General features: G+C 38.6%; 1 protein-coding gene across 1 annotated transcript; it reads left to right on the top strand.

Moving 5' to 3' along the window:
• Window positions 1–13,845: 13,845 nt before the first annotated feature.
• LOC127256903 (uncharacterized) lies at window positions 13,846–14,739 on the top strand. The gene is made up of 2 exons (XM_051283129.1): window positions 13,846–14,373; window positions 14,434–14,739. The coding sequence occupies exons 1-2, from the start codon at window positions 13,846–13,848 to the stop codon at window positions 14,737–14,739; spliced, it is 834 nt and encodes a 277-aa protein (XP_051139086.1).
• The last annotated feature ends 11,173 nt before the right edge of the window (window positions 14,740–25,912 follow it).

Raw genomic sequence — 25,912 nt, 5'->3', positions numbered from 1 at the left:
AATATAAATATTATGAGGTAGAAGGATTTTATAGCTAGAATATCATATTCTACTAAATATAAAAGTTTGGAGCCCGACGAGTTAATTATAGAAATTAGCTTTTGAATAAGCAGGTAGCTCCTGAGAATAAGCATAAAGCTCATCTGATTTGAGTAAATAATGGAACAGGTGTACGTTGGAGGAGATTTGGGTGAAGTTATAAAAATCCAGAAAGTATCGGTAGGAGGTAAGCAGTAGGGAATTAAATCTAATTTTAAGAAATTAGGTATTTATGTTGCATGTGATTCTGATTCTGATATTGATATGATATTATGTGGAATCATTTGGTCAGTGCATCTATATATGTATATATGTGTGTGTATATGCATGTGTGAAACTTCGTTTTACGATATTTGATATACGTATTTGATCGTGTTGGTGAATTTATAAAAAGGAGGATAGGTGGGCCGTCTCACCAGCCCTTTTCATTAAATTCACTTATTGACATGCTGCACACATTGCACGATTTATCGGATATGTTTTATGGATCTATCGTTTAGTCGCCGTGTGCGGTAGTGCTAGGCGAGGGCATCATCTGGGGTTAGGATATTCGACCCCGATGTACCGTAACACTTTGGCGATAGTGGACGATAGTAGTCGGACAACTGGGTGACTTAGTCGCACGGTCATTCAGGGATTAGACCCATTGCAGTTGAGACGTATTTGGTCTAATCATTCGTGTTCGGTGTTGTTCCACTCATTGGAGTAGCTACTAGTGAGGTCTACCGGTAGTTTAGGATCATATGCCAAACTCCAAACGCGATCCCGTTAGGGCGTGCGAGGAGGAGTAGAGTTTCCGGGTTTCCTTCGGGTGATTCCAGGTTGCACGGATTCTACTACGTTACACAGGGTAGGGCTAGACAGGAGGGTCCTATCTTCGCTATCACAGACTATGGGGTGTCTTGTGGTTAATGGCGACAACGCTCGGCTATCCATGTATTGATTGCGGGAGTCGTATGGTGGGTATATGGAAGTGACCGGGTGACCGTTATATTATTATGGGTTTACCAGGTCCTTCCTTGAGCCGAGGATTTTCCGGCTATTTATTGATGATAGTCTAGTGAGCCGTTATTATGGAGCCGAGGTTATTCCGGCTGCTCACTTTGACATATGTATATGGGTATATGTGCATGAGTTGTCGATTTTGACATTATTGTTACATTATTTCAGTATGGGCATGGCATGGCATTTATTTTGCAAATGACGGAAATTAAACTATATTTTCGAGCATGACATGGCATATTTTATGTTAGTTCTTAAAATGGATTTAATTCTAGACTGCTTTTAAGAAAAATATTTGATTCAGGTACGCATGGCACCTCCGGGACAGGGGGCGTCTCGGGAGATAGAAAGACGGGCTGAATGAGTGAACTGCATCTGATGTATTATATGTAAATTCTAACTAGAAAAACCTCCCGTTTTGGGAGCATGTTTTTGTAAATATTTATAAACTTGTCTTTTTGGAAATAATAAAATGCTTATATAATTAATTTTAGCCTTAACATTGTGTTGTGGGGCCCGAAGTAGGAGGTGACGACCTCATGATGCAGTGTGGCGGTAGCATTTTCAGTATGAGCCAACTGGGGGTGTTACAAGTTGGTATCAGAGCCTAGGTTGATAGATTTTGGCTCTTTGAATTAAAAAAGGTTTTGAAAATAATAATGATATTGAATTGGTTTGGTGAGGTTTGGGTTTTGCGGGTGCATTCATGTTAATGTGATCTATCTTTTATGGTTATGCTTGGTTTAGCTGTGTGCTGAATTGATATTGAATCAGGAAAAATTGGGGGCAGTATGTCGAATTCTCGAGGTGGTGGTGTACGTAGGGCTATTCAAGGCCCAGAGTTTGATCCTTCGTCTGATGAGTCACAGTATCCTGTGCCAGCGCATGTACCAACAGAGGCACCTAGTCAGGATTTCTTTCGGCAGTTTATGGCCGCGATGATGCCTCAACAGAGGAGTTTCATTGATGCTGTGATGCGGCATAACCCACCAACATATTCTGGTTCAGTGGAGCCAGGAGTCCTTGAGTTTTGGGTTGAAAAGATGGAAAAGATATTTCGTGTTGTTCAGGTTCCGCCAGATCAACGAGTTAATATTGGAGCCTATTTCTTGGAAGGCCGAGCAAATCGGTGGTGGTTAGGTGAAGAAGCTGCAGGTGTAGACCAAGTGGATATGACTTGGGATGAATTTAAAGCAAAGTTAAAGGCTAGGTTTATACCGTCGCATATTCGAAAAGCGAAGAAGCAAGAATTGCTGGACTTAAAGCAGGGCTCGATGTCAGTTGAGGATTATTTTGTGAAGTTTAATGAGTTGGAGATGTATGTTCCTGACTACTTTTCCTGTGAGCGAGACAGAATTGACCATTTTGTAGACGGGTTGCAACACAGAATTCAAGAAGCTTTAGCGGTGTTGGATATCAGTTCATTGTATGAGGCTTACGAGCGTGCTGCTCGATTCTATCAGAAGCAGGAAGTCAGACAGAAGGGCAGTGAGAAGGAAATGGGGTATCAACATCAGTTTTGAGATAAAGGAAAATCTAAGGTGGAGGATGAACCAAAGGGTAAAAATAAATGGTGGCAAATATTCAGGTCGGGGCCATCATATAAAGGGATTTCGATTAAAGAACCGAGTCAAGAGAGGTTTCAACAATCGGGGGTTGTTTGTCGACGTTGTGGAACAAGTCATTCAGGTACCTGTTGTGATAAAGTTCCATTAACATGTTTTAAGTGTGGTGGTAGTGGTCATATTTCCAGGCTATGCCCAAGTGTGGCGGAGTGATAAGAACCCTACATCAGATAGTACCCTTGAGCTCCCCATGGTTAAGCTGTCATTTCATGAATCGCTGGACAATGAATATATTTACCAAGTATGTCACTTTGGATGTAAGCTCCAGTTTTATTTGTGAAAAAGAAGGATGGAAGTTTGAGGTTATGTATTGACTACCGTGGACTGAACAAAGTCACGGTGAAGAACAAATATCCTCTTCCGAGGATTGATGATCTATTTGATCAACTGAGAGGTGCAACTATATTCTCAAAGATTGACTTGAGAGCTGGATATCATCAGCTAAGGATTGCAGAGCATGACATTCCGAAGACAGCTTTTCGGACTAGATACGGGCATTATGAATTCACGGTTATGTCCTTTGGGTTGACTAACGCCCCGGCTGCGTTTATGGAGTTGATGAATAGAATTTTTCAACCATACCTCGACCAGTTTGTGGTGGTATTTATTGACGATATCTTGGTCTATTCCCCAGATAAAAAGACGCATGCAAAACATTTGCATGTAATATTAAACATATTGCGTGCAAGAAAGTTATATGCCAAGTTATCCAAATGCGAGTTTTGGTTGAAGGAGGTTGCTTTCTTGGGGCATGTTGTTTCTGGAAAGGGTATCTCAGTAGATCCTTCTAAAGTGGCGGCAATCATGGATTGGCCAAGACCTACCAATCAATCAGAAGTAAGAAGCTTTTTGGGTTTGGCAGGATATTATCGGCGATTCGTTCTTGATTTTTCGAAGGTTGCAAAACCATTAACTAATTTGCTGAAAAAGGATGCAAAGATTAACTGGGATCACAAGTGTGAGTCATCCTTTTTAGAATTGAAACATCGATTAACTTCAGCGCCAATTTTGGCTTTACCAGTGGAAGGTGAGGATTTTGAAGTGTATAGTGATGCTTCGAAGCAGGGATTGGGATGTGTCTTAATGCAGAATCAAAGAGTTATTGCTTATGCATCACGACAACTAAAACCTCACGAAGAGAATTATCCGACACACGACTTGGAAATGGCAGCAGTTGTGTTTGCTTTGAAGATTTGGAGACACTATCTTTATGGAGCCCATTGCAGAATATTTACTGACCATCAAAGTTTGAAATATATCTTCACCCAAAAAGAATTGAATTTAAGACAAAGAAGATGGTTAGAATTGGTGAAGGATTATGATCTTGAAATTGTGTATCATGAAGGCAAAGCAAATGTTGTAGCCGATGCCTTAAGTCGAAAACCAAGGCATAACTTGGGCTTCATGTCGGTTGCTGATGAACTGTGCCAAGATTTAGCGCGGATGGAAATTGAGGTACTTGGACGGGGTATGACTCGGGGATATTTGCAAATGATACAAGTTGAGCCTGAAATTTATGATCGCATTAGAGCGGCTCAAATGGAAGATAATAAAATGGTTGAGCTTGCAGTGAAAGTTCAGTACGGTCAGACTCAAAATTTTAATATTGCTCCAGATGGGAGTCTTCGATTTCACGGGAGGTGGTGTATCCCAAAGGATCGAAATGATTTGAAAGAGCAGATTATGAGTGAGGCTCATAATACACCATACTCAGTGCATCCGGGGGGAAATAAAATGTATCATGACCTACGTCAACATTTTTGGTGGAAGGGCATGAAGAAGGATGTAGCCAAATTTGTTGCACGATGTTTAAATTGTCAAAAGGTAAAAGCAGAACATCATAGACCAATGGGGTTGCTACAACCTTTAGAAGTTCCACTCTGGAAATGGGATTCTATCGCAATGGATTTTGTAACAGGACTTCCAAGGTCAAAGTCGGGAACAGATGCAATTTGGGTAATTATAGACAGATTGACCAAGTCAGCAGTGTTCATTCCAGTACGTATGACTTGGAGTATGCAGAAATTGGCCAAATTATATGTTCATTATGTGGTTAAACGACACGGTATTCCTGAGGTGATCATATCAGATCGTGATCCACGTTTTCAATCTCGATTTTGGCAACAATTGCAGGAAGCCTTTGGTACTCAGTTGCATATGAGTACTGCATTCCGTCCGATGACTGATGGTCAGTCAGAAAGAACTATCCGTATTCTGGAAGATATGCTAAGAGCTTGTGTTATGGAATTTCAAGGGAGTTGGGAAGACCACTTGGATTTAGTGGAATTTTTATATAATAATAGCCATCAAGCAAGTATCGGAATGGCTCCTTTTGAAGCTCTTTATGGTCGAAAATGCAGAACTCCTTTGAGTTGGGACGATATGAGTGATCGACTGATACTGGGTCCGGAAATGATTGAGGAATCGAAAAATAAGATTCGAATTATCAGAGAAAAGATGAAGGCAGCTCAAGATCGTCAAAAGAGTTATGCCGATAGAGCCCGACGTGAGGGTCAATTTCAAAGTGGAGATTTTGTCTTCTTGAAAGTATCCCCAATGAAAGGTATTAGAAGGTTTGGGATTAAAGGAAAATTGAGTCCGCGTTATGTTGGACCTTATGAAATTGTCGATCGAGTTGGTGATTGGGCTTATCGGTTGGCACTTCCAAATTCTATGGAGCGTATCCATAATGTGTTTCATATATCTCAGCTTCGTAGGTATGTCGCAGACCCTTCTCATATTTTATCTCCAGATGAGATAGAGCTGGATGAAGATCTTTCGTATGAAGAAAAGCCTCTGTGGATCATGGACACAAAGGTCCGAACCATGAGGAATCGAGATATTCGTATGGTGAAAGTAATGTGGTCCAGACATGGAGCGGAAGAGGCCACGTGGGAAGTAGAACAAGAAATGTTCAAGGCATACCCACAATTGTTTAATTAAGTTGCCTTGTTATGTGTTTGAGTTTAGATTTCGGGGACGAAATCTTTTTAAGGGGGAGTGGATTGTAATGCCCCGATTTCAGAATGTATAAAATAATATTATTATAGCAAATAAATATTTGACAATAGTAATGGAATCAAGAAATTAATATTTTGGGATAAATTTTATTCCTATTTTATATATTGATTATGATTGAAAAGACTGTTAAACGGATAAATATCGATAAATATAAATATAAAATATATAATAATAATATAATAATAAAAGTAATGATGATGAAGATAATATTTATAATAATAATAATAATAATAATAACGTTAATAATAATATAATATATATAATATATATAATAATAATATAATTATATATATATAACAAACTTTAGCTGAAGCGAAGGAAGCGAAACGCGAAGGAGAAGAAGAAAGGAGAAGAAAAAAAAAAAAAAGGAAGAAAAAGATTTAGCTGTTCGATTTTGATTCCGACTTCGGTATTGTATTTCTTGTTATACATAGAATTTAATTATGGATTTTAATATGAATTTCAATATTGGGAATATTAAATTAGAAATTCTTCAAAAATTCAAAACTGGCTATTTAGCTATTTAATCGATGAATTTCTTTAGCTAATAGCCTATTCGTAGCGCCGACGTTATATTCTGAGAATTTCGTACCAATCCAAGTCGAATAAAAAACGGCAGTATATTGCACCTGCCTGCTTGTTCATACCTTTGCGTATTTTTATTTAATAATCGGGCAATATAAATATTATGAGGTAGAAGGATTTTATAGCTAGAATATCATATTCTACTAAATATAAAAGTTTGGAGCCCGACGAGTTAATTATAGAAATTAGCTTTTGAATAAGCAGGTAGCTCCTGAGAATAAGCATAAAGCTCATCTGATTTGAGTAAATAATGGAACAGGTGTACGTTGGAGGAGATTTGGGTGAAGTTATAAAAATCCAGAAAGTATCGGTAGGAGGTAAGCAGTAGGGAATTAAATCTAATTTTAAGAAATTAGGTATTTATGTTGCATGTGATTCTGATTCTGATATTGATATGATATTATGTGGAATCATTTGGTCAGTGCATCTATATATGTATATATGTGTGTGTATATGCATGTGTGAAACTTCGTTTTACGATATTTGATATACGTATTTGATCGTGTTGGTGAATTTATAAAAAGGAGGATAGGTGGGCCGTCTCACCAGCCCTTTTCATTAAATTCACTTATTGACATGCTGCACACATTGCACGATTTATCGGATATGTTTTATGGATCTATCGTTTAGTCGCCGTGTGCGGTAGTGCTAGGCGAGGGCATCATCTGGGGTTAGGATATTCGACCCCGATGTACCGTAACACTTTGGCGATAGTGGACGATAGTAGTCGGACAACTGGGTGACTTAGTCGCACGGTCATTCAGGGATTAGACCCATTGCAGTTGAGACGTATTTGGTCTAATCATTCGTGTTCGGTGTTGTTCCACTCATTGGAGTAGCTACTAGTGAGGTCTACCGGTAGTTTAGGATCATATGCCAAACTCCAAACGCGATCCCGTTAGGGCGTGCGAGGAGGAGTAGAGTTTCCGGGTTTCCTTCGGGTGATTCCAGGTTGCACGGATTCTACTACGTTACACGGGGTAGGGCTAGACAGGAGGGTCCTATCTTCGCTATCACAGACTATGGGGTGTCTTGTGGTTAATGGCGACAACGCTCGGCTATCCATGTATTGATTGCGGGAGTCGTATGGTGGGTATATGGAAGTGACCGGGTGACCGTTATATTATTATGGGTTTACCAGGTCCTTCCTTGAGCCGAGGATTTTCCGGCTATTTATTGATGATAGTCTAGTGAGCCGTTATTATGGAGCCGAGGTTATTCCGGCTGCTCACTTTGACATATGTATATGGGTATATGTGCATGAGTTGTCGATTTTGACATTATTGTTACATTATTTCAGTATGGGCATGGCATGGCATTTATTTTGCAAATGACGGAAATTAAACTATATTTTCGAGCATGACATGGCATATTTTATGTTAGTTCTTAAAATGGATTTAATTCTAGACTGCTTTTAAGAAAAATATTTGATTCAGGTACGCATGGCACCTCCGGGACAGGGGGCGTCTCGGGAGATAGAAAGACGGGCTGAATGAGTGAACTGCATCTGATGTATTATATGTAAATTCTAACTAGAAAAACCTCCCGTTTTGGGAGCATGTTTTTGTAAATATTTATAAACTTGTCTTTTTGGAAATAATAAAATGCTTATATAATTAATTTTAGCCTTAACATTGTGTTGTGGGGCCCGAAGTAGGAGGTGACGACCTCATGATGCAGTGTGGCGGTAGCATTTCCAGTATGAGCCAACTGGGGGTGTTACAGAAAGGTTCCAATAGCCTCTACTGCAACTTTGTTTCCATCACCCACAAAGATGAATCTTTCATCATCACTTGGTAATCGGCTCCATAGGCAACCCTCCAAAGACACACTTATGTGAGTAGTGGCTCCTGAATCTACCCACCAAGTATCCTTAGGTACAAATGATAAATTAACCTCAGAACAAATCAAAGTTAACTGCATACCCTTCTTAATACGCCACACTGCGTACTTAGAGCAATATTTCTTCATGTGCCCCGGCTTCTTGCAACAGAAACATTTTGATTCCACTTGTTCCTTCTTCTTCTTCTTCGAAGCATCAACCGCAGTTCTCTTAGGTCATTTCCTCTTCTTGCCTTGAGCATAAAGAGCTAGATGAGCACTTTCAAAGTTGTCTCTTGCACTCTCTCTTCCTCTTACACACAGTGAGATATAAGTTCATTAAGGTACCATTTGTCCTTCTGAGTATTATAGCTCACCTTAAATTGTCCAAAGGTGTGTAGGAAATGAGATCAAAACCAAGTGCACGACCAAGTCTTCCGACAGCTCTAACTTTAGTGCCTTCAATTTTGATGTAATGTTAGATATTTCCATAATGTACTCTCTTATGTTCCCTTTTCCTTTATACTGCATGGAGACGAGTTTAGCCAAAAGACTACTCGCCTCCGCCTTTTCATTTTTGGTAAAATATTGCTCAATGGCTTCAAGGAACAATTTAGCCGTTTCGCTCTCAGCAATAGAGCCCCGAAACGCCTCTGGAATGGAGCGCTTCATGATCATCATGCACATTTAGTTCGACCGGTCCCATTTCTCAAGTTTAGCCTTACTAGGCTTTGCCTCAGTAGTAATGGGTCGGTCGGATCGAAGGGCAAGATCCAAATCCATACAATCGAGAACAATTTCTATGGTTTCCTTCCAGATCTTATAGTCTGTCCCATTGACCATTGGGATGTTAATTTGAGCAGAAATATTAGGAGAAGTAGCAATGGCCACTGTAAGAGAACAATACAATTACTCACTAAACATTCAAAATAAATCATGCATAAAAAAATATGGGTAAAATAAATTAGTGACTCATTCCAAGACACCCGGTGCAACATTAATCTTGTCGGAGGACAAAAAATTAGCTACAAATGTAATCTTGGTGCAACAATCAAGTATTGGTAATAAGTTCTGTCAAACATAAGTCTATCGAAGGAACACAAATGTTCACATGAATAATATAAATAACTACCACATACTTACCATCACCTGTGCGTTATTATTCGGCCAAATTGCGTCTACCGGACAGCTGATCACATAACGCATAAATAATTTCATACTACATCTTTGTAATATCAATAAAGTTGATCTTCACACACAGTGGTTGTGGAGGCAACTTGATGGTTCAATTGACAAAATTGTTAAATTACTAGATCAATTACATAAAAAATATATTATGACACTAACGTGTCTCTCCCAATTTAAAATAATATTAAACCGATGAGATCAATGGCATAAATCCCCAAATCATATATTTAAATATATCCATAACTTATATTATAAATATAAAAAAATATATATCACGAGATAATAAACTTATGTAAATCATTAATATGGATTTAAAAACCTCTTTATCTTTAAAAAAATATATATATATATATACACATATATATAAGAAAAAATCCATCAATTGAAGATAAATATTCCACAATAAAATTAATCTTCTTTTACGCACACAAGGATCAAAACATCCAACAATAATGTGCGAGAAAATTAATTTTCAAATATATATATGTAAACTATAAATTCATATAATCACGTCTAGGTGGCTGTAATACCACTTGATGGAAAAGTTTCATTGATAATGCACTCGGCATATATCCAATCCATTTATCCTATAGCAATTTATATGAAATAAAAAAAAAATCACATTAGAACATTTCTGGATCCATCGAGTTCCTTGATGCGGTACTGAGAACTCGAACAATTGGTATTACGGCATTCCTCAACTAAATCGACTAATGGATCCTTCATAATCTATTCCGATGGGGAGAATAGAGAACAATGATTGATTTTGTGTATTGAGGACCATAACTGAATGTTCTTTATACAGTGATCAATAAGCCACCCATAATCATCTAATTGATAAGCTATTTGGTATCTGCTCAATTTATCCTATATTAATAAGGTAGTAATTGACTTGTTCCATAATTAGATCACGTAATTTAAGTCAATCAAATAAATAATTGATTATTTCTATAATCAAACATCGTAATCTAAGTCAATCAAATAAATCATTGATTATTTTTATAATTAGATTATGTAATTTAAACCAATCAAATAAATTAGAATAACTAATAAATTTGTACATTATTATTTATCCATATTTAGATAGGGAGATATATATTTTCCTAACAGGATGATTTTTGAAAAATAAATTCTCCAGATTAAATTTCACAGATCCAACGGCTGAGATTCGATGGAACAAACCGGTGGTTTGAAACGAAACCGGTGGTTTCGGTTTGAACCGCTGGTTTGGGCAGTTTTTTATTTTTTATTTTAATTTGAAATGAACCGTGGATATTTAATGTACATTATAGTAAATGAAGGGATGACATTTAATGACCAAGTATATAAATAGGTAGATGAATTGTATGAATTTTCTTCACCCCAACTTTTACATTCTTATCTCTCCCTACATCTCACTATCTCACTCACTTACAATTATTTAATATCTCAAGTGTTCAGTTTATAGTACTCTACTCTATTCTATAGTATTTTATTTTAGATAAAATTGTACTTTCAAAGTAGCTAATAGCTTTTAGTTGCATTTTTATTTGTTTGTATTATTAATTTCCTTACATTATTTATATATTATAATATCTATTAAAAATAAAATTTTAAAATAGAAAAATGTCATTGTCTATGTCTAGAGGAAAGGGCAAAGGTAAGACTATCGTTGATTCACATTCTTCTCCTCCCCAATTTCATAATTTTTTTTATGAGCAATGGAATATAGAAGATTTTGATGAGCTTGAATCGTTAAATCAATATCAATACCCCGAGGCTCCCGACAATGAAGAAGATGTAAGTGGAAAACAAATAGCTCATGAAATTCAAGCCTTAAGATCCGATATTTTCTTCGTTCATTTTACGAAGAAAGCAACTGAGGTTAGTAATTGCTTTCAAAGTTAGTTGTAATTATTGTTCTAAAGTTTATAATTACAAGAAGGGAGGAGGATATGCAAAATTTACACTTCATATCGATAATAAACACCCTTCTAAAATTGGAATAACTTCATCACAAACAAAAATTCGAGGACCAATACCATCTTCCACTTCAAAAATTAGAGATGAGGTAAGTACTCCTACTTTATTTAAATATAGCGATATTACTGCTAGAAGATAATTAGCTAAGTTTGTTTTTTCTAAACATCTTCCGTTTAGACTTGCAAATGATTTACGTTTTGAAAAATGAATTACTAATGCTTACAATCCTTCGGCTAGAAGAATTTCACGCTCAACACTCACCCGTGATATTGATATAATTGTTAGTGAATGGAAATTAAAAGTAATTAATATGTTTAATAATTTACAAAATAAAGTTTCTATGTTCGGATGTTTGGAATGATCATTGGCAAGAACATCATTATATGAGTATTGCATGTTATGGATTGATAACTCATTGACTTTACAAAAATGTTTAATTGCATATCGAGAATTTGATGCAGAACACACTGCAACAAATATTTCTCACAAGATATGATCTATTTTACAATAATATAATTTTACGTACAAAAAATTTTTCAATTTCATTTGATAATGCAAGTGCTAACATGGCTAGTTTAAATTCTCTTATTGAAATTTGTCAACCATCAATTGGAGGTAAGTTTTTTCATGTTACATGTTTGTCATCTTTTAAATTTTTGTTCAAGGTGGTTTATCCTGTTTGAAAGAGCATGTAAATTCTATTAAACAAGCAATTTCTTATCTAGTAAGATATGTCTCATTATTAAAATGATGGAAAACATATTGTAGACAAATTGTTAACATATTATTACGACTCATTATGTCCTGAAAAGATAATGAAACCTATAACCCTACTTCAATTGCATATGGAGCAAAACAACGTTTAATAGATATTTTTAAAGAATATAAACAACAATTTAGTGCTTGTAGAATTGATCTTAGCCAAAATATAAATACTAGTTCTAATGTTTCTTGTAGTGATAGTTCATCTCAACCTCCATAACTTTCACTTTTTCATGATTTGTATAATGTAAGAGAATGTAAACGTTCTAAATTAACTGTTGAATATTTAGAAAATCAATGTTTACTTGCAGATTAAGTAAAAGTTGACGATATAAGTCAATGTGAATCTAGTAATACAGATTCAAGTGATAATCTTTAAAATATAACCAAAAGTGATGATTAAAATTTATTTATTTTAGGTATATTTAGATTTCCTAAAATTAAATTTTATATAAATTTTAAATTTAGATAGATCTAAATTAGAAATTTTATAATTATGTCCAAGCCCCTTTAATTAAACACAACTTAATTTCTTAAATGAAATGTTTACAAACATAGTACTATAGTAGCATATATAAAATCATAATAAAAAAATATAATAATATAATTTATAAATAAAAATCATAAGTTAAAAAAAAAAAAACTTAGAATTTTTAACCGAAATCGTCACTCAGATCGGGTATGATCAGGTCGGGCACGGAGCTCAGGTGTGACAAGATCGGGTGCAAAGATCGGGCGTAATAAGGTCGGACACTGAAGTCGGACGTGGTCGGTTCGAGCTCAAAGGTCGGGCGTAATAAGGTCGGGCATTGAGGTCAGACGTAATCGGGTCGAGCTCAAAGGTCGAGCGTAATAAGGTTGGGCACTGAGGTCGGACGTGGTCGGTGCGAGCTCAAAGGTCGGGTGTAATAAGGTCGGGCACTGAGGTCAGACGTGGTCGGGTCGAGCTCAATTTGATCGGGCGTAATAAGGTCGGGCACTGAAGTCGGACGTGGTCGGGTCAGGCTCAAAGGTCGGGCGTGATAAATTTGGACACAGAGGTAAGACGGTATAAGGTCGGGTACGGAGGTCAGATGTGATATGATTAGGTGTTATATATAGGTCGGGCGAAGCGGACTCAGGCAAGGCAGGAGGTTAAACAAGGGGAGAACGGGCAAAGAGGAGACGAAGCAGTAGATGTGCAGGTCGGGCAAAAAAACAGTTCCTGGACAGTTGAAGGAAGTTTCAACTGATGAGCGGGTTTGAAGGCACGACTTGGTGAGTCGGTTGACACACGCGTCGATAAAAGAGAACTTTTTGGGCGGTTGACAACGGTTTCTGTAACCGACCAGACGGCGGTTCAAACCGTTTCTTTAAGGGGTTTTAAATAGATCTGTTCCTGACCTAAGAAACCATCTTCAATCAACATCAAATTCAAAAGAATTGCCTTTGGGGATCACCACTTTATTTTCCAGTCTGTAGTTTTATTTTACTATTTTATTTATGTATCGTACAATTTTTAGAGATTCCTAATCTCAGGTACTAATTATATCAAATTCGAAGATAATATCCTATTTTCGGATTTTACTTTTTTTTGTTGAAAAATCGCATCAACAAATTGGCGACCACAGTGAGAGAAAGGCAAGATTGCTGATCCTACGTCAACAGAGAATTTCATACGACTGAGGTCCGGCCCAATCATCGAAAGGATCCACACGGCAAGCTCACAGCCTCAAGCATCTTCAGCACCGGTGGGAGAAACAGTCTCACCACCTGTCATGCCAACTGCAGGGGAAACACCACAAGCACCTGCTGACTGGGTTTCCTATGTTAACAATTGAACAATCAGCATAATTTGGCTATGCAGAATATGTTGCGCGAGCAAAAAATGTTGCGGGAGCAACAAAACCTTATGCAAAATATGCTAAATCAAGCGTTATCAAGGGTTACTCTGCAACCCATTCAGACACCACCAGAGTCTTCACCATCCAGATTACAGACAAATTTTGCGGGACCCTCTTACGTGGATAGCACTTTTCCAAGTGCTATTGCCCCTAGGGTTGACAGGGGAAAGACTCCTCTCACATACCCAAATAATATTCCTTTGGGTGTTAGGACCGAACCAACCGACCGCAACGAAGAAAGATTGGGAGGACAGGCTCACAATCCCATTCCTGTATTTGACCCTGTTCCGCCCAGGGTAGATCCGGAAGACATTGCTCAAGTCTTGAGAGTGCATTTTGGAATGAATCCTCAGACGGTCAACAGACCAGCATATCAGAGGCCTTTCCCAAAAAGAGTCATCAATGACCACCCCCTTCCGAGGAATTACAGACCACCCGATTTTCACTCGTTTTCAGGAGAAGATGGAGCATCAACCATTGAGCATGTGGGACGCTTCACGGCTCAATTGGGGGAAGTGGGCAATAATTTGTTTTACAAATTACAGTTGTTTGGATTATCGCTCACAAGAACAGTTTTTTCATGGTTCGCTAATTTACCACCAGGACAGTTGCAAACTTGGGAAGGTCTGGAGGCCGCATTCCATGCAAGATTCTTTAATCCGCTCCCAACGGTCTCGCTTGCAGATCTCTTAGAGATCCGGCAGATGCCAGAAGAGACTGCTTCTAAATTTATAGAGCGGATACGTCTAATGAAGGGACGGTGCCCGACAATCATTGAAGAAAGCGAGATGACCAATTTAGTGGTCAAGAATATGCACACCAGATTGCAGGATGCGTTGATCTGCCCATGATATTTAGGGAAAAGGAACATAATTTCCGACGGAACAGGGTTCAACAGATGGCCAGTGTCGATACAGAAACGTATGTGCCAGATGATGAGCAGCGAAACATCATTGAAGAAATGGCGGCTGAAATTGTGAGCGGCAAGCCGTATGTGTGTTCCAAACTAAAGCCCCTTCCTGGGACAGAAGAGAAGGAACAACCGAACTTTGATGCGTCTAAAGCAGACAAAATTTTCGATATTCTGCTAGCAGACGGGCAAATTTGCATTCCTAAAGGGCAGCGTTTAGCAACGAAAAAAGAGATAAAAGGGAGGCCATATTGTAAGTGGCATAATTCTTTTACGCATTACACTAATCAATGTACGCATTTCCGAAAGGAAATACAGAAGGCTATCAGAGCAGGGAGATACAAGTATGTAACAATGAGAGTGGAACACCAGCCATTCCCAAAAGCGACTACTACTGTGATCTCCCTACGTTCTTCACAAGATACACAAAGTGATGGTGAGGAAAATACCAAGCGAAAGGAGCGCAAGCCCAAAGAGCGGGAACACGATCAGGAAGACAAGTTCAAAGTTTGCGAAACCAGAGTGGTGGAGAAATGGGATAAAGACGATGGGTCCTTCGAAGTGTAGTTGAAGGATAAAGTTGTGGTTCGAGACCGACCAACGCGCAAACCACAACCAGTCCTTGACAGATGGAGCCGAAACAGAAAGCCTCTGCCAATAGACATAGATCCCCGATTTCTAGGTATGAATCGCACACAAATTCGTAATGCTAAGCGCAGGTACACGGCTCGGCATGGAAAGCGAGTAGATTAAGGGAAGGAGAAGAAGGAGTCATCACCCAAAAGGAAAAGCTCGAGTGACCGACTACAGGAGCACTGGCAGACTGGAAAGCCTATCAAGAAGGCTAAGTGTTTTCGGTGTCAGTTCTGCAGACGGATCAACATTGATCCTGAAATAGAAGATGCTGAGGAAGAGACCCCTGAGATAGTCTTCGGCTCCTTTGCTCAAGAAGAAACAAAAATTTTACGCAGCAAGATAATGAAGATTGATAAAGCCGGGTTCGAAGTCAGGATGATAGATATGCGACGGTTTGACGTAGAAGAAGAAGAGCCCATCTGGGCAAAGTTCGAGGAAGAAGAAGAACCAGAATGGGCGGTGATGACCGACAGACCCCCACCTATGGTTTTTCCGCCTATACCAGAAGGAGCAATCCCGCACTTAAAACCACTGTATGTTAATGCTCACATATGTGGCAAGCCGATTAACAAGGTTTTAATTGATAATGGGGCCATTTTCAACGTCATGCCTCTTAAAACTCTGAGAAAATTGGGCAAAGGGATTGGCGACCTGTCTCCAGTAGATATTGAGATGACAAGCTTCACGGGACAACCAACCAAACCAGAGGGGATGATGGTGGCACCCATTGAGGTCGGACTAATTGTTATTTCAACAGTATTTTTTGTAGTAGATGCCAACACTACTTATTTGGTTTTGTTGGGGCGAGACTGGATTCGTGCTTCCAAATGTGTGCCTTCTTCTCTCCATCAACAGATCATGTTTTGGAAAGGAGACCAGGTATTCACCATGGAAGTCAGTACCAATCCGTTCGGTTCTACAGAAAGTGTGGAAGAGTCAGTGCTTTATTCAGAGTATGTACCACCGATTTCATGGACAACTGAGGTGGGCGAGTATCCCTGGAAGGGCTGTAGGCTCACTGCACAGGGTTATGTGTTTCATTAGAAACAATCTTCTGTATTATGGCTCTGTCGTTAGCCAAAAACTCTTTATTTATTTAAGTTCAATTATGGAAGAAATAAATAAATGTGATAAACTGATTAGGCAGTTTATTTAAACCAATTAATGGTTAGGTTACATAATAGTGAAGGTTCCAACAATAATGTTGGCAAGGGAGAAGGTTTCCGCTGGCCCGGTCTCTTGGAAAAGACAGAAACTTCTTTATCGAGTCAAGATCTTCTAATTGAGTATAATGTAGGAACCGAACAGATACCCAAGATGATCAGGGTAAGTGGTTTATTGTCAAAAAACCAACATGAGCAAATAGTAGCATTAATTCGGGATCATAAGGAATGTCTGGCATGGGATTACTCCGAAATGCCCGGATTGGTGCGCAATTTGATAGAGCATAGGTTGCCCATTAAGAAAGGGTTTACACCGTATAAGCAACCACCAAGGAGAGTGAGTCCAGAATTGATGCCTCAGATCAAAGAAGAAATCGAGAAGCTGTTGAAGGTCGGATTCATTCGACCATGTCGATATGCGGAATGGTTAGCCAATATTGTTCCGGTAACCAAGGAAAATGGAAAGATTCGAATATGCATTAATTTCAGAGATCTCAATCTCGCCACTCCAAAAGATGAGTATGCCATGCCCATTGCAGACATGTTGATCGATTCCGCAGCAGGGCATCGAATTTTAAATTTGATGGATGGATATGTAGGATATAATCAAATTTCATTAGCAAAAGAAGATATACCCAAAACCGCGTTCAGATGCCCAGGAGCTTTGGGTATCTACGAGTAACGGTTATGCCATTCGATTTAAAGAATGCTGGAGCGACCTACCAGTGGACAATGAATACCATCTTTCATGATCTGATTGGGCAGTCAATGGAGGTATACATTGATGATGTGATCATTAAGTCCATTGACTTTGACACACATCTGGTTGATTTAAAAAATGCTTTTATATGGATGAAGCAGTAGAACCTAAAAATGAACCCAACGAAATGTGCCTTTGGAGTTTCGGCAGGAAATTTCTTGGAGTTTTTAGTGCATGAAAAAAGAGATAGAAATTGATGCAAACAAAGCCAAGGTTGTTCTGACAATGGTCCACCTCGGTCAGTCAAAAAGTGCAAAGTTTGTTGGGAAAGGTAAATTACCTAAGGTGTTTTATATCAAATGCTGCAGGGAAGTTAAAACCTATCACAAAGTTGTTGCGGAATAGAGCGGCTGATTTTTCTTGGGGTCAGGAGCAGCATAAGGCATTAGAAGAAATCAAGGAAGCATTAATTAAACCACCTGTGTTGGTTCCCCCAAGAGGAGACCTACCCCTTCGGCTGTATGTTGCGAACAACTTTGATGTTGTGAGTAGTCTGTTGGTGCAAGAATGAGAGGATGGTAAAGAAAAGGGCTATTTATTATTTAAGCAAACCTTTGGCAGGACCTGAGTTGAATTATACTATGCCCGAAAAAATGTGCTATTCTTTAGTTTTTGCGTGTACTCGGCTGGAGCATTATATTCTCCCAAGAGAAACCGAGGTAGTTTCTAAAATGGATCGGATCAGATTAATTCTGCACAGACCAACTATGCAGGGAAGATTAATGAAATGGGCCATCAAGTTGGCTCCTTTCGCGTTGCGACACCGACCTATCAAAGGGGTGAAAGGACAGGTTATAGCCGACTTGTTGGCTGAATTTGCAGGCGATGAATCATTGGAAAACAAAGTAGTGCCGTATATAGGCACCAGTCCTTGGAAAATGTTTTTGATGGTTCTCGTTCAAAAGGAAATTCAGGAGCAGGGGTGATACTAGAAGGACTAGGAGCCAGTAGAATTAGTTTGCAGCTTCAAATGGAAGAGATGACTCATAACTCTGCGGAATACGAAGCACTGATTTTGGGTTTGGAAGCACTCATTGTAAAGGAGTACAATCAGTCCTAATTTGTGGAGATTCTCAACTGGTCATGAACCAAGTGTTAAAACGGTACGCTTGTAATTATCCCCATCTGCATCGATACCGAGATTTGGTATTCCATCTGTTATACAGAATTGCGAAGGTAGTTTTCAAGCATTTACCAAGAACAAAGAATCGGTTGGCAGATAATTTGGCTCAAAATGCCTGCCAACAAATGGTTGGGAGTATCGATTCTGGGATTGATTGGAGAATAGAAATTATGGTGTATTTGGAATCACCAAGTTTTGTGACTCCTGTGGGCGTTTGGTTGAAATCCTTACGCTTTCAGCTTATTGAAGGGGTTCTGTATAAAAGAACCTTTGAAGGAGTGTTATTACGGTGTTTGGGGCCGAAAGAATCCATTAAAGTAATGGAGGAGGTCCATTGTGGAATCTGTGGGGCGCACCGAGCAGGTTTAAATATGCGATGGGCTATCCATCGTATGGGATTCTATTGGCCAAAGATTTTTGATGATTGTATCAGATTTTCTAAGGGGTGCCAGGAATGCCAAAGGCATGGTCCATTAAATAATCTGCCAACAGTAGAATTGCAGACGATGGTTAAGTTGTGGCCGTTCAAGGCTTGGGCGTTGGATGTAATAGGAAAAATTCATCCGACATCATCGAAGCAACATTCATTCATTTTGGTCGCCACTGATTATTTCACCAAATGGGTAAAGGCGGTTCCTTTGAAGAATGCAACGCAGAAAGAGGTAATTGAGTTCGTGTTTAATCACATCATCTATCGATTTGGGATTCTGCACACTCTTACAACCGATCAAGAGTTGATGTTTACTGGGGAAAACTTTGTTGAGTTTTTGGCCAAATTTAACATCAAACTGCATCACTCTTCTTCATATTACCCAAAGGCGAATAGGTTGGCCGAAGCGGCAAATAAAATCGTTATTGGCATTATCCGGAAGATGGTAGAAGAAAATCCAAGGAAATGGCATACATTGTTGTCTCAGGCATTGTGGGCCCATGAAAATAGTAGAAATAGTTCTACTGGATTTTCCCCATACCAATTAACGTTTGGGCAAGATGTTGTTTTACCTGTAGAATTTGTTGTGCCTTCACCCAGAGTGACTAATACAACAGCGTGTATTGACGAGGTGTATACACAAAGGATGTGGCAACAATTGGAAGAAGTCGATACGGATCGATTAAACGCTTTGGATCAAGTGGTTAGACAGAGTGAGATTAGGGCAAAATACTATGGGAAAAGAGTATTCCCTAAAGTTTTTGCAGAAGGGATTTAGTCTGGAAGACAATTCTGCCTACCTATAAGAAGGTGGATCAATTTGGGAAGTGGTCTCCCAATTGGGAAGGTCCTTTCGTCATTCATAAAGTAATCGGGAATGGAGCTTTTATTATCATAAATCAAGAAGGAAAGCTGGTACATGAGAATATTAATGCTAAGTATCTGAAAAGGTATTACCCTACCTTTTCAGGACATTGTCATTAATTCTTATTATAAAATATAAGAACCCTGCAAAGGGTTCGAACCTAGGAAAGGGTTCTCTAATCATCAGAAGGATAGTGGTCATATGGGTTAGAGGTTTCATCCCAACTCGCAAAAACCATTTCAGGTTCTTCATTCAATAGGTCGTCCAAGTCCAGGCGATAACGATCCCACTGATCTTGCATGTCTTGAAGATCTTGTTCGGTCCGGGCCTTCATATCTTGCAGAGACTGACTCTCTCGTTCAACAAGGACGCGCAGTCTGGAGAGTGTTGATCTTTGTTGTTGGAAAATGTTGTTCCAACTGAGGTCTGGGAGAATGGCAGATACACGATGGTCTATCATGTCTAGATGATGATCGAGATCGGATATACGTGTGAGTATGTCGGTGAAGGGTTCATAGCCGGTCGATATACGTTCCATCAGTCGGATCGTACGATGTATGGTTCTCCTGCCTCTGCCGGAGAACCTAAATTTAAAGTCCAGTTGTTTCAACACTTGTATCAGGTCTTCGGCATGGTGACCTATAGGATGCTTTCCTACCAGGAATGGTTGCAGAGAACCTTCCCAGTTGGACGAAGGGACGCGAATGCGAGGAGAAACCATGTTGAGTGATGATGTGGGGGATGATGATGATGTTTGCAGTGAGAGATATGGAATTTATATAGGTATTGTGGTATTTAATTGATGGTGCATTAAATGTGCGAAAAATATGGATCTTTGTTTTGATGTCTGACTTAGTAAAAGCGCAAGGAACATAGGATCTGTGTTATGAAAATAGGAAATATGTAAATTAAGTCTGGAACTCTATACAAGTGACATTGGGGTTACATAGAAAGCAGGGCCTTTAAGGCAGTTTGGAGGTCGGTTCACTTTAGCTCCGACTTTGTAGACCGCCGACGCTGATAGGCTTCCTGATGTCTCTGGACGAGTCTCATCTGTATAGCTGTTTGGAGTTGCTCGCAGAGACTCGTTTGAGTTTGGCAATGTGTCTCCACCAGACGACTCCCTTCCTGAATGCTGTCATCCAAGGATTTCAGTTGTTCTTGAAGGCGTTTAAGTTCTTCCATTTTATGGGAGATTTCAGTTGTTAACATGTGTCGTGCTTGTTGAAGTTTGTCCAGCTTGGCTTTGGCAAGACTAAGGTCCTGATCGACCTTCTTCAAGTTTGCCTCAAGACTGGTTGGGTCAGTAGTCGGGCAAAATGAAGTCGCCTCGGATGATGGGGGCGGATCAGGGGCAGTTCGGCCTGAAGTTCGGTGATCCTGGCCATCATTCGATCAAGGACGGGGGAAGCCCTGATTCCAAGGTGGGTTGAACCAACAAGGTTATTGCGACCTGGACTAGAGCCGAGAGGTCGGCTACACTCAAGTCGACAAAAGCCAAGTCGGCGCAGCGTTCTACAATAGATCTGATGAAAGTCGGGAGGTTTACTCGGGCCAAAATATTCACCTCTTGGGCAGCCTAAGGCAAAAGGAAGATAGTAAGTTGGGGAGACATGGTGAACTCATTACGATGTAAGGTTAAAGTTTACCTGATTTAGGGCGGCCGTGGCTTCGGAAGAGGCCATAAGTTGGAACGTTGTTGAGGCACCATATGGTGAGTTGTCGGGCCAGCAACCGACTCATCCCCTGGTTGAAGACGGTGAGTGACAACCAGTTCCATTCCCTGAACGAACAGAGTTAAACAAGGAGGAAAGGAAGAAAATTAGAAAATGGTTGAGAGGACACTAACCGAACCCCTTGGGGCAAAATTGACAAAAGCCTCGTCCGACTTCGAGGAAGAAATTTTCTCTATGTCATGAGGCGGTAGGATTGGTTGTTCTGGCTGAGGAACAATATGAGGAATCTCATCGATTGCTCGAGCGGCTGGTTGTAAGGGGAGCTCGGCAGCAGCTTGGTCGGGGATTGCCATGACTGGGTCGGGCAATTCTGCGACCTAGTCGGGTTCGGACACCACCGCAATTACAATAGGTTCCTGGTTGGAATAAAGTACAAGTGTCAGAGGTTTTGTAAAAGAACAATATGGAAAGATTCTGACAGTTACCTGTGATGGTTCCGCAACTTGGTCGGGGAAGGCGATGAGTTGGTCGGGCGTCGCCGCGACGACATCAGCCGCTGGAGGTGGTGGAAGAATAATTTGCCTTCCCGCCGATTCTTCCGGTCGGTGTGCCTACAGTAAGAGAGTTGAAGTTAATGGTTGAAGTAAATATTTTCTTTTTCTAATGAATATTAGGAGATACTTACCTCAGTTTGCATGGGAGTCGGTTGTGTGATGGTCGGTTGACCAACGATTGGGAGTTTTTCTAGAAGGTCGACCGGTTGGGCAGATCGTTGTTCAGTCGGGACCGCGGTCGGTTGGTCTACGGTCGGGACCGCGGTCGGTTGGTTTGCGGCCGATACTGTAGTTGTTTGGTGCATGGTTGGGATGGCGGTTGACTGAGACGAAGTTGGATTGATAGGTGATTGCGCCGCAGTCGGCTGAGACGAAGTCAGATTGATAGGTGATTGCGCCGCAGTCAGCTGAGATATGGTCGGTTGATGTTCAGTCGGGTGAGAAATAGATGGGGCAGCGGTCGGCGGCAACGAAGGGCTCTCTGAAACAAAAGATTTTTAAGTTAAGAAGGGTTTGCACGGAAAATGAAATATAGAAGGGAACAGACTTACCAAATTGTTTCCTCAAATATTTTGGCATCCCGCTGGTATCAACTGGCAGAGATGCCAAATATTCCTCTATGACTTGCCTGTCAATGGTAGGGGCGACCTTCTGCTTTTGCTTCTTTGCCCTAGACCCGCCTACAGCAGGCGCCTGCCTTTTTCTTCTCGGGGTAGCGGCTAATCAAGGAGAGCCAAGCGCCAAGATTGGGGGTGGGGCAAGTTTCCCAACCAATTGATCGGTCGATGGAGCAATCAAAGACCAGGTGGCCGACCACCAAGCAGGAAATGTTTCGGTCGCTGAAGGTTTTAGGCAGAAAGGTAAGTATGAGTTAGAGGTGATGTAGTCGGTGAGATGAGAAACGTAGGTCGGGATAAGCTCGGGGATCACTAGCCCTTCTGGGCTTTGAGGTATAAGGTGAGGTCGGGCCAGTGGTCCCGGTATGCCCTGACAGCAACCGAACTGTCGGGCCAAAAATTAGGGTTGATAATTGTAAGTGTAAAATAATCTACGGTTTTTCTTGTCCGATCTCTTACTTGAAAATAGAGATTGGGGTTTCATGGCAACGTCCCAAGAGAAATAATAGGTTGGATGAGGAATAGGATTGGGATGAGCTTCGGAATGAGGCGTGTCGGGATAAAGTAAAAGAAGATCAGTTGAATATTGTATAAGAGTTTCGTAGACATAAAAGCGGAAGTTGCTACGATCCTCAGTCGGAATTTGGGGTTAATCTGGCCAAGGCATAACCAATGGACCTATATGGGTTTGGAGCGATAGGAAGTCGACCAAAGAACGTAGTGGGGAAGTACAGACGGAGCCACAATTCCAGGAACCAGAATGGTCCCGAAGCTGTTGTGTCTGTCTTTTTGGTATCAGTTAAACGGGTGCTCACTCGGGTTAAACCTTCAAAGAGGTTAGCCAAAAAGAGGGTTCCCAATGAAAAAAATGGCCGCAAGCCAATTGAATGGCCATATCGACTTGGGTAGAGAGGACGAGTTTACAAGGGGAAAGAATGATGTATCTGTAAAGAAAAGAAAAGAGATTTAACCAAAACATCCAACTTCGAAATTACGAAAGAGATTTCAAAAAGAAAAAGTATACCTGCAGAGCCAGAAGAGAATGAATGTTGTGTGTTCCAGTTCGAAAACAGAGGTGCCTTCCTTACCCTGATATTTGTTAACAAAATTAGTCCAGCCTCTCTCTTTCTCAGGGAGCTTGGCCAAGGCCCAACCAGCATGGTTGGGTGAAGGCCCTTGACCCTCAAAAGAAGTTATAATAAAAATTAATTTTACATTCAAAACATCACATTAACACCTATTTATATCACATCATACAACTATTACAATTTAAATCTTTTACTATTTAAATCTCAACTCAAAATCCAAAACATAAATTTTTGTGAAATATTACAAATTTTTTAATGATGCTACTACTGAATTATCTGGTATCTTGGCTATAGATCATTGTATTAAAATTGCTTTGATATTAAAAGGATCTTCTTCAAATTATTTGCTTCAAAATGCTATTGCTTCTATGACATTTAAATGGTTTAAATACTTTTCATATTTACCTGATATATTCTTAGTTGCTAAAATACTTGATCCTAGAGTAAGATTAGATGAATTAGAACAATTGTTAACCTATTATTACGACTCATTATGTCCTGAAAAGATAATGAAATCTATAACCCTACTTCAATTGCATATGGAGCAAAACAACTTTTAGTAGATATTTTTAAAGAATATAAACAACAATTTAGTGCTTGTAGAATTGATCTTAGCCAAAATATATATACTAGTTCTAATGTTTCTTGTAGTGATAGTTCATCTCAACCTCCACAAATTTCACTTTTTTATGATTTGTATAATGTAAAAGAACGTAAACGTTCTAAATTAACTGTTGAATATTTAGAAAATCAATGTTTACTTGCTGATTAAGTAAAAGTTGACGATATAAGTCAATGTGAATCTAATAGTACAGATTCAAGTGATGATCTTCAAAATATAACCGAAAGTGATGATTAAAATTTAATTATTTTAGATATATTTAGATTTCCTAAAATTAAATTTTATATAAATTTTAAATTTAGATAGATCTAAATTAGAAATTTAAAATTATGTCCAAGCCCCTTTAATTAAACACAACTTAATTTCTTAAATGAAATGAAATGTTTACTAACATAAAATCATAATAAAAAAATATAATAATATAATTTATAAATAAAAATCATAAGTTAAAAAAAAAAACAACTTAGAATTTTTAACCGAAATCGTCACTCAGATAATTTATTTGTTTAAACAAATAATCATTCTAAAATTTATAATATTATTAATAACATAAGAATTAATAAAATTGAATTGTTTTTTAAAATTTAGAAATAATTTTAAAATAATAAATATAAACAATTTTGAATAATTATTATTTATATATTTTTAATTATATATATTTTTTATAAAATAACTATTTAAATAATTATTTTGTTTACTTAAAGTTGAGAGTTGGATTAATTTTTTAAAAAAAAAACAAAAATTGTTTTACAATTTCTAAAATAAATAAAGAAGTCAAATAAATATTTAAAAAAGTTGGCAATCATTGTATTATCTAATTAAATAATTTATAAATTTAAATTCTAATGTAAATGAATTAAAAAAATAATCTTAGTCTTAAACAAAATAATTTTTAAATTCTGATTTAATTTACAAATTAACTTATTAAATAATTGTATTCTTAATAAATAAATTGATAAATAATTATTTTATAAAAATGAAGTATTACTTATATAATTTTTCACAAAAATACAAAGATTTAGTAAATTAAAATTGAATCAAAATTAATCGTAAAAATTAATATTAAGAAACCGAGAAAAAAAAAAGTAATATAAATTGACGGTTCAAAACGCAATCGTCAGCTTATAAATAGTAAGCGAAATCGTCATTCGGAAAATTCGATTTCAATTTGAAATTCTGACAAACCGTAATCGGCGGTTTGAACCGTTTGAACAAATTTAATTGGTGGGGTTGATTTATGCTCCCCATGCAGTGCGGCGTGATGGAATTAAATAATCTCTTCAAAAAACATAGTGTAAAATTTTGTTCAATTCATACCTATTTTACACTTTTTTTTCGAAAAGGATATTGTTGGGTTATGACATAAAAAAGAATGGATAAATAAATGATAGATAACCCACTCACTGTTTCGATTAAGCGGAAATTATTGAAAAAAGAAAGAAAGAAAAAAGAAAAAGACTGAGTGAGAGAATTTCAATGAAAATTTACAAGCTGAAGGTTTATCGAGTTGGATTTAGAATTCCAAGGTATTATGTACAACTTTTGAAGGAAAATGCCAAAACAAGTAAAAAAGCAAAAAC

The sequence above is a fragment of the Andrographis paniculata genome, unplaced genomic scaffold (assembly GCF_009805555.1).
Source record: "Andrographis paniculata isolate CXL003 unplaced genomic scaffold, ASM980555v1 Contig57END, whole genome shotgun sequence".
Lineage (NCBI taxonomy): Eukaryota > Viridiplantae > Streptophyta > Magnoliopsida > Lamiales > Acanthaceae > Andrographis > Andrographis paniculata.
The sequence above is the reverse complement of the archived record's forward strand: the minus strand, read 5'-3'. Positions and strand labels throughout refer to the sequence as shown.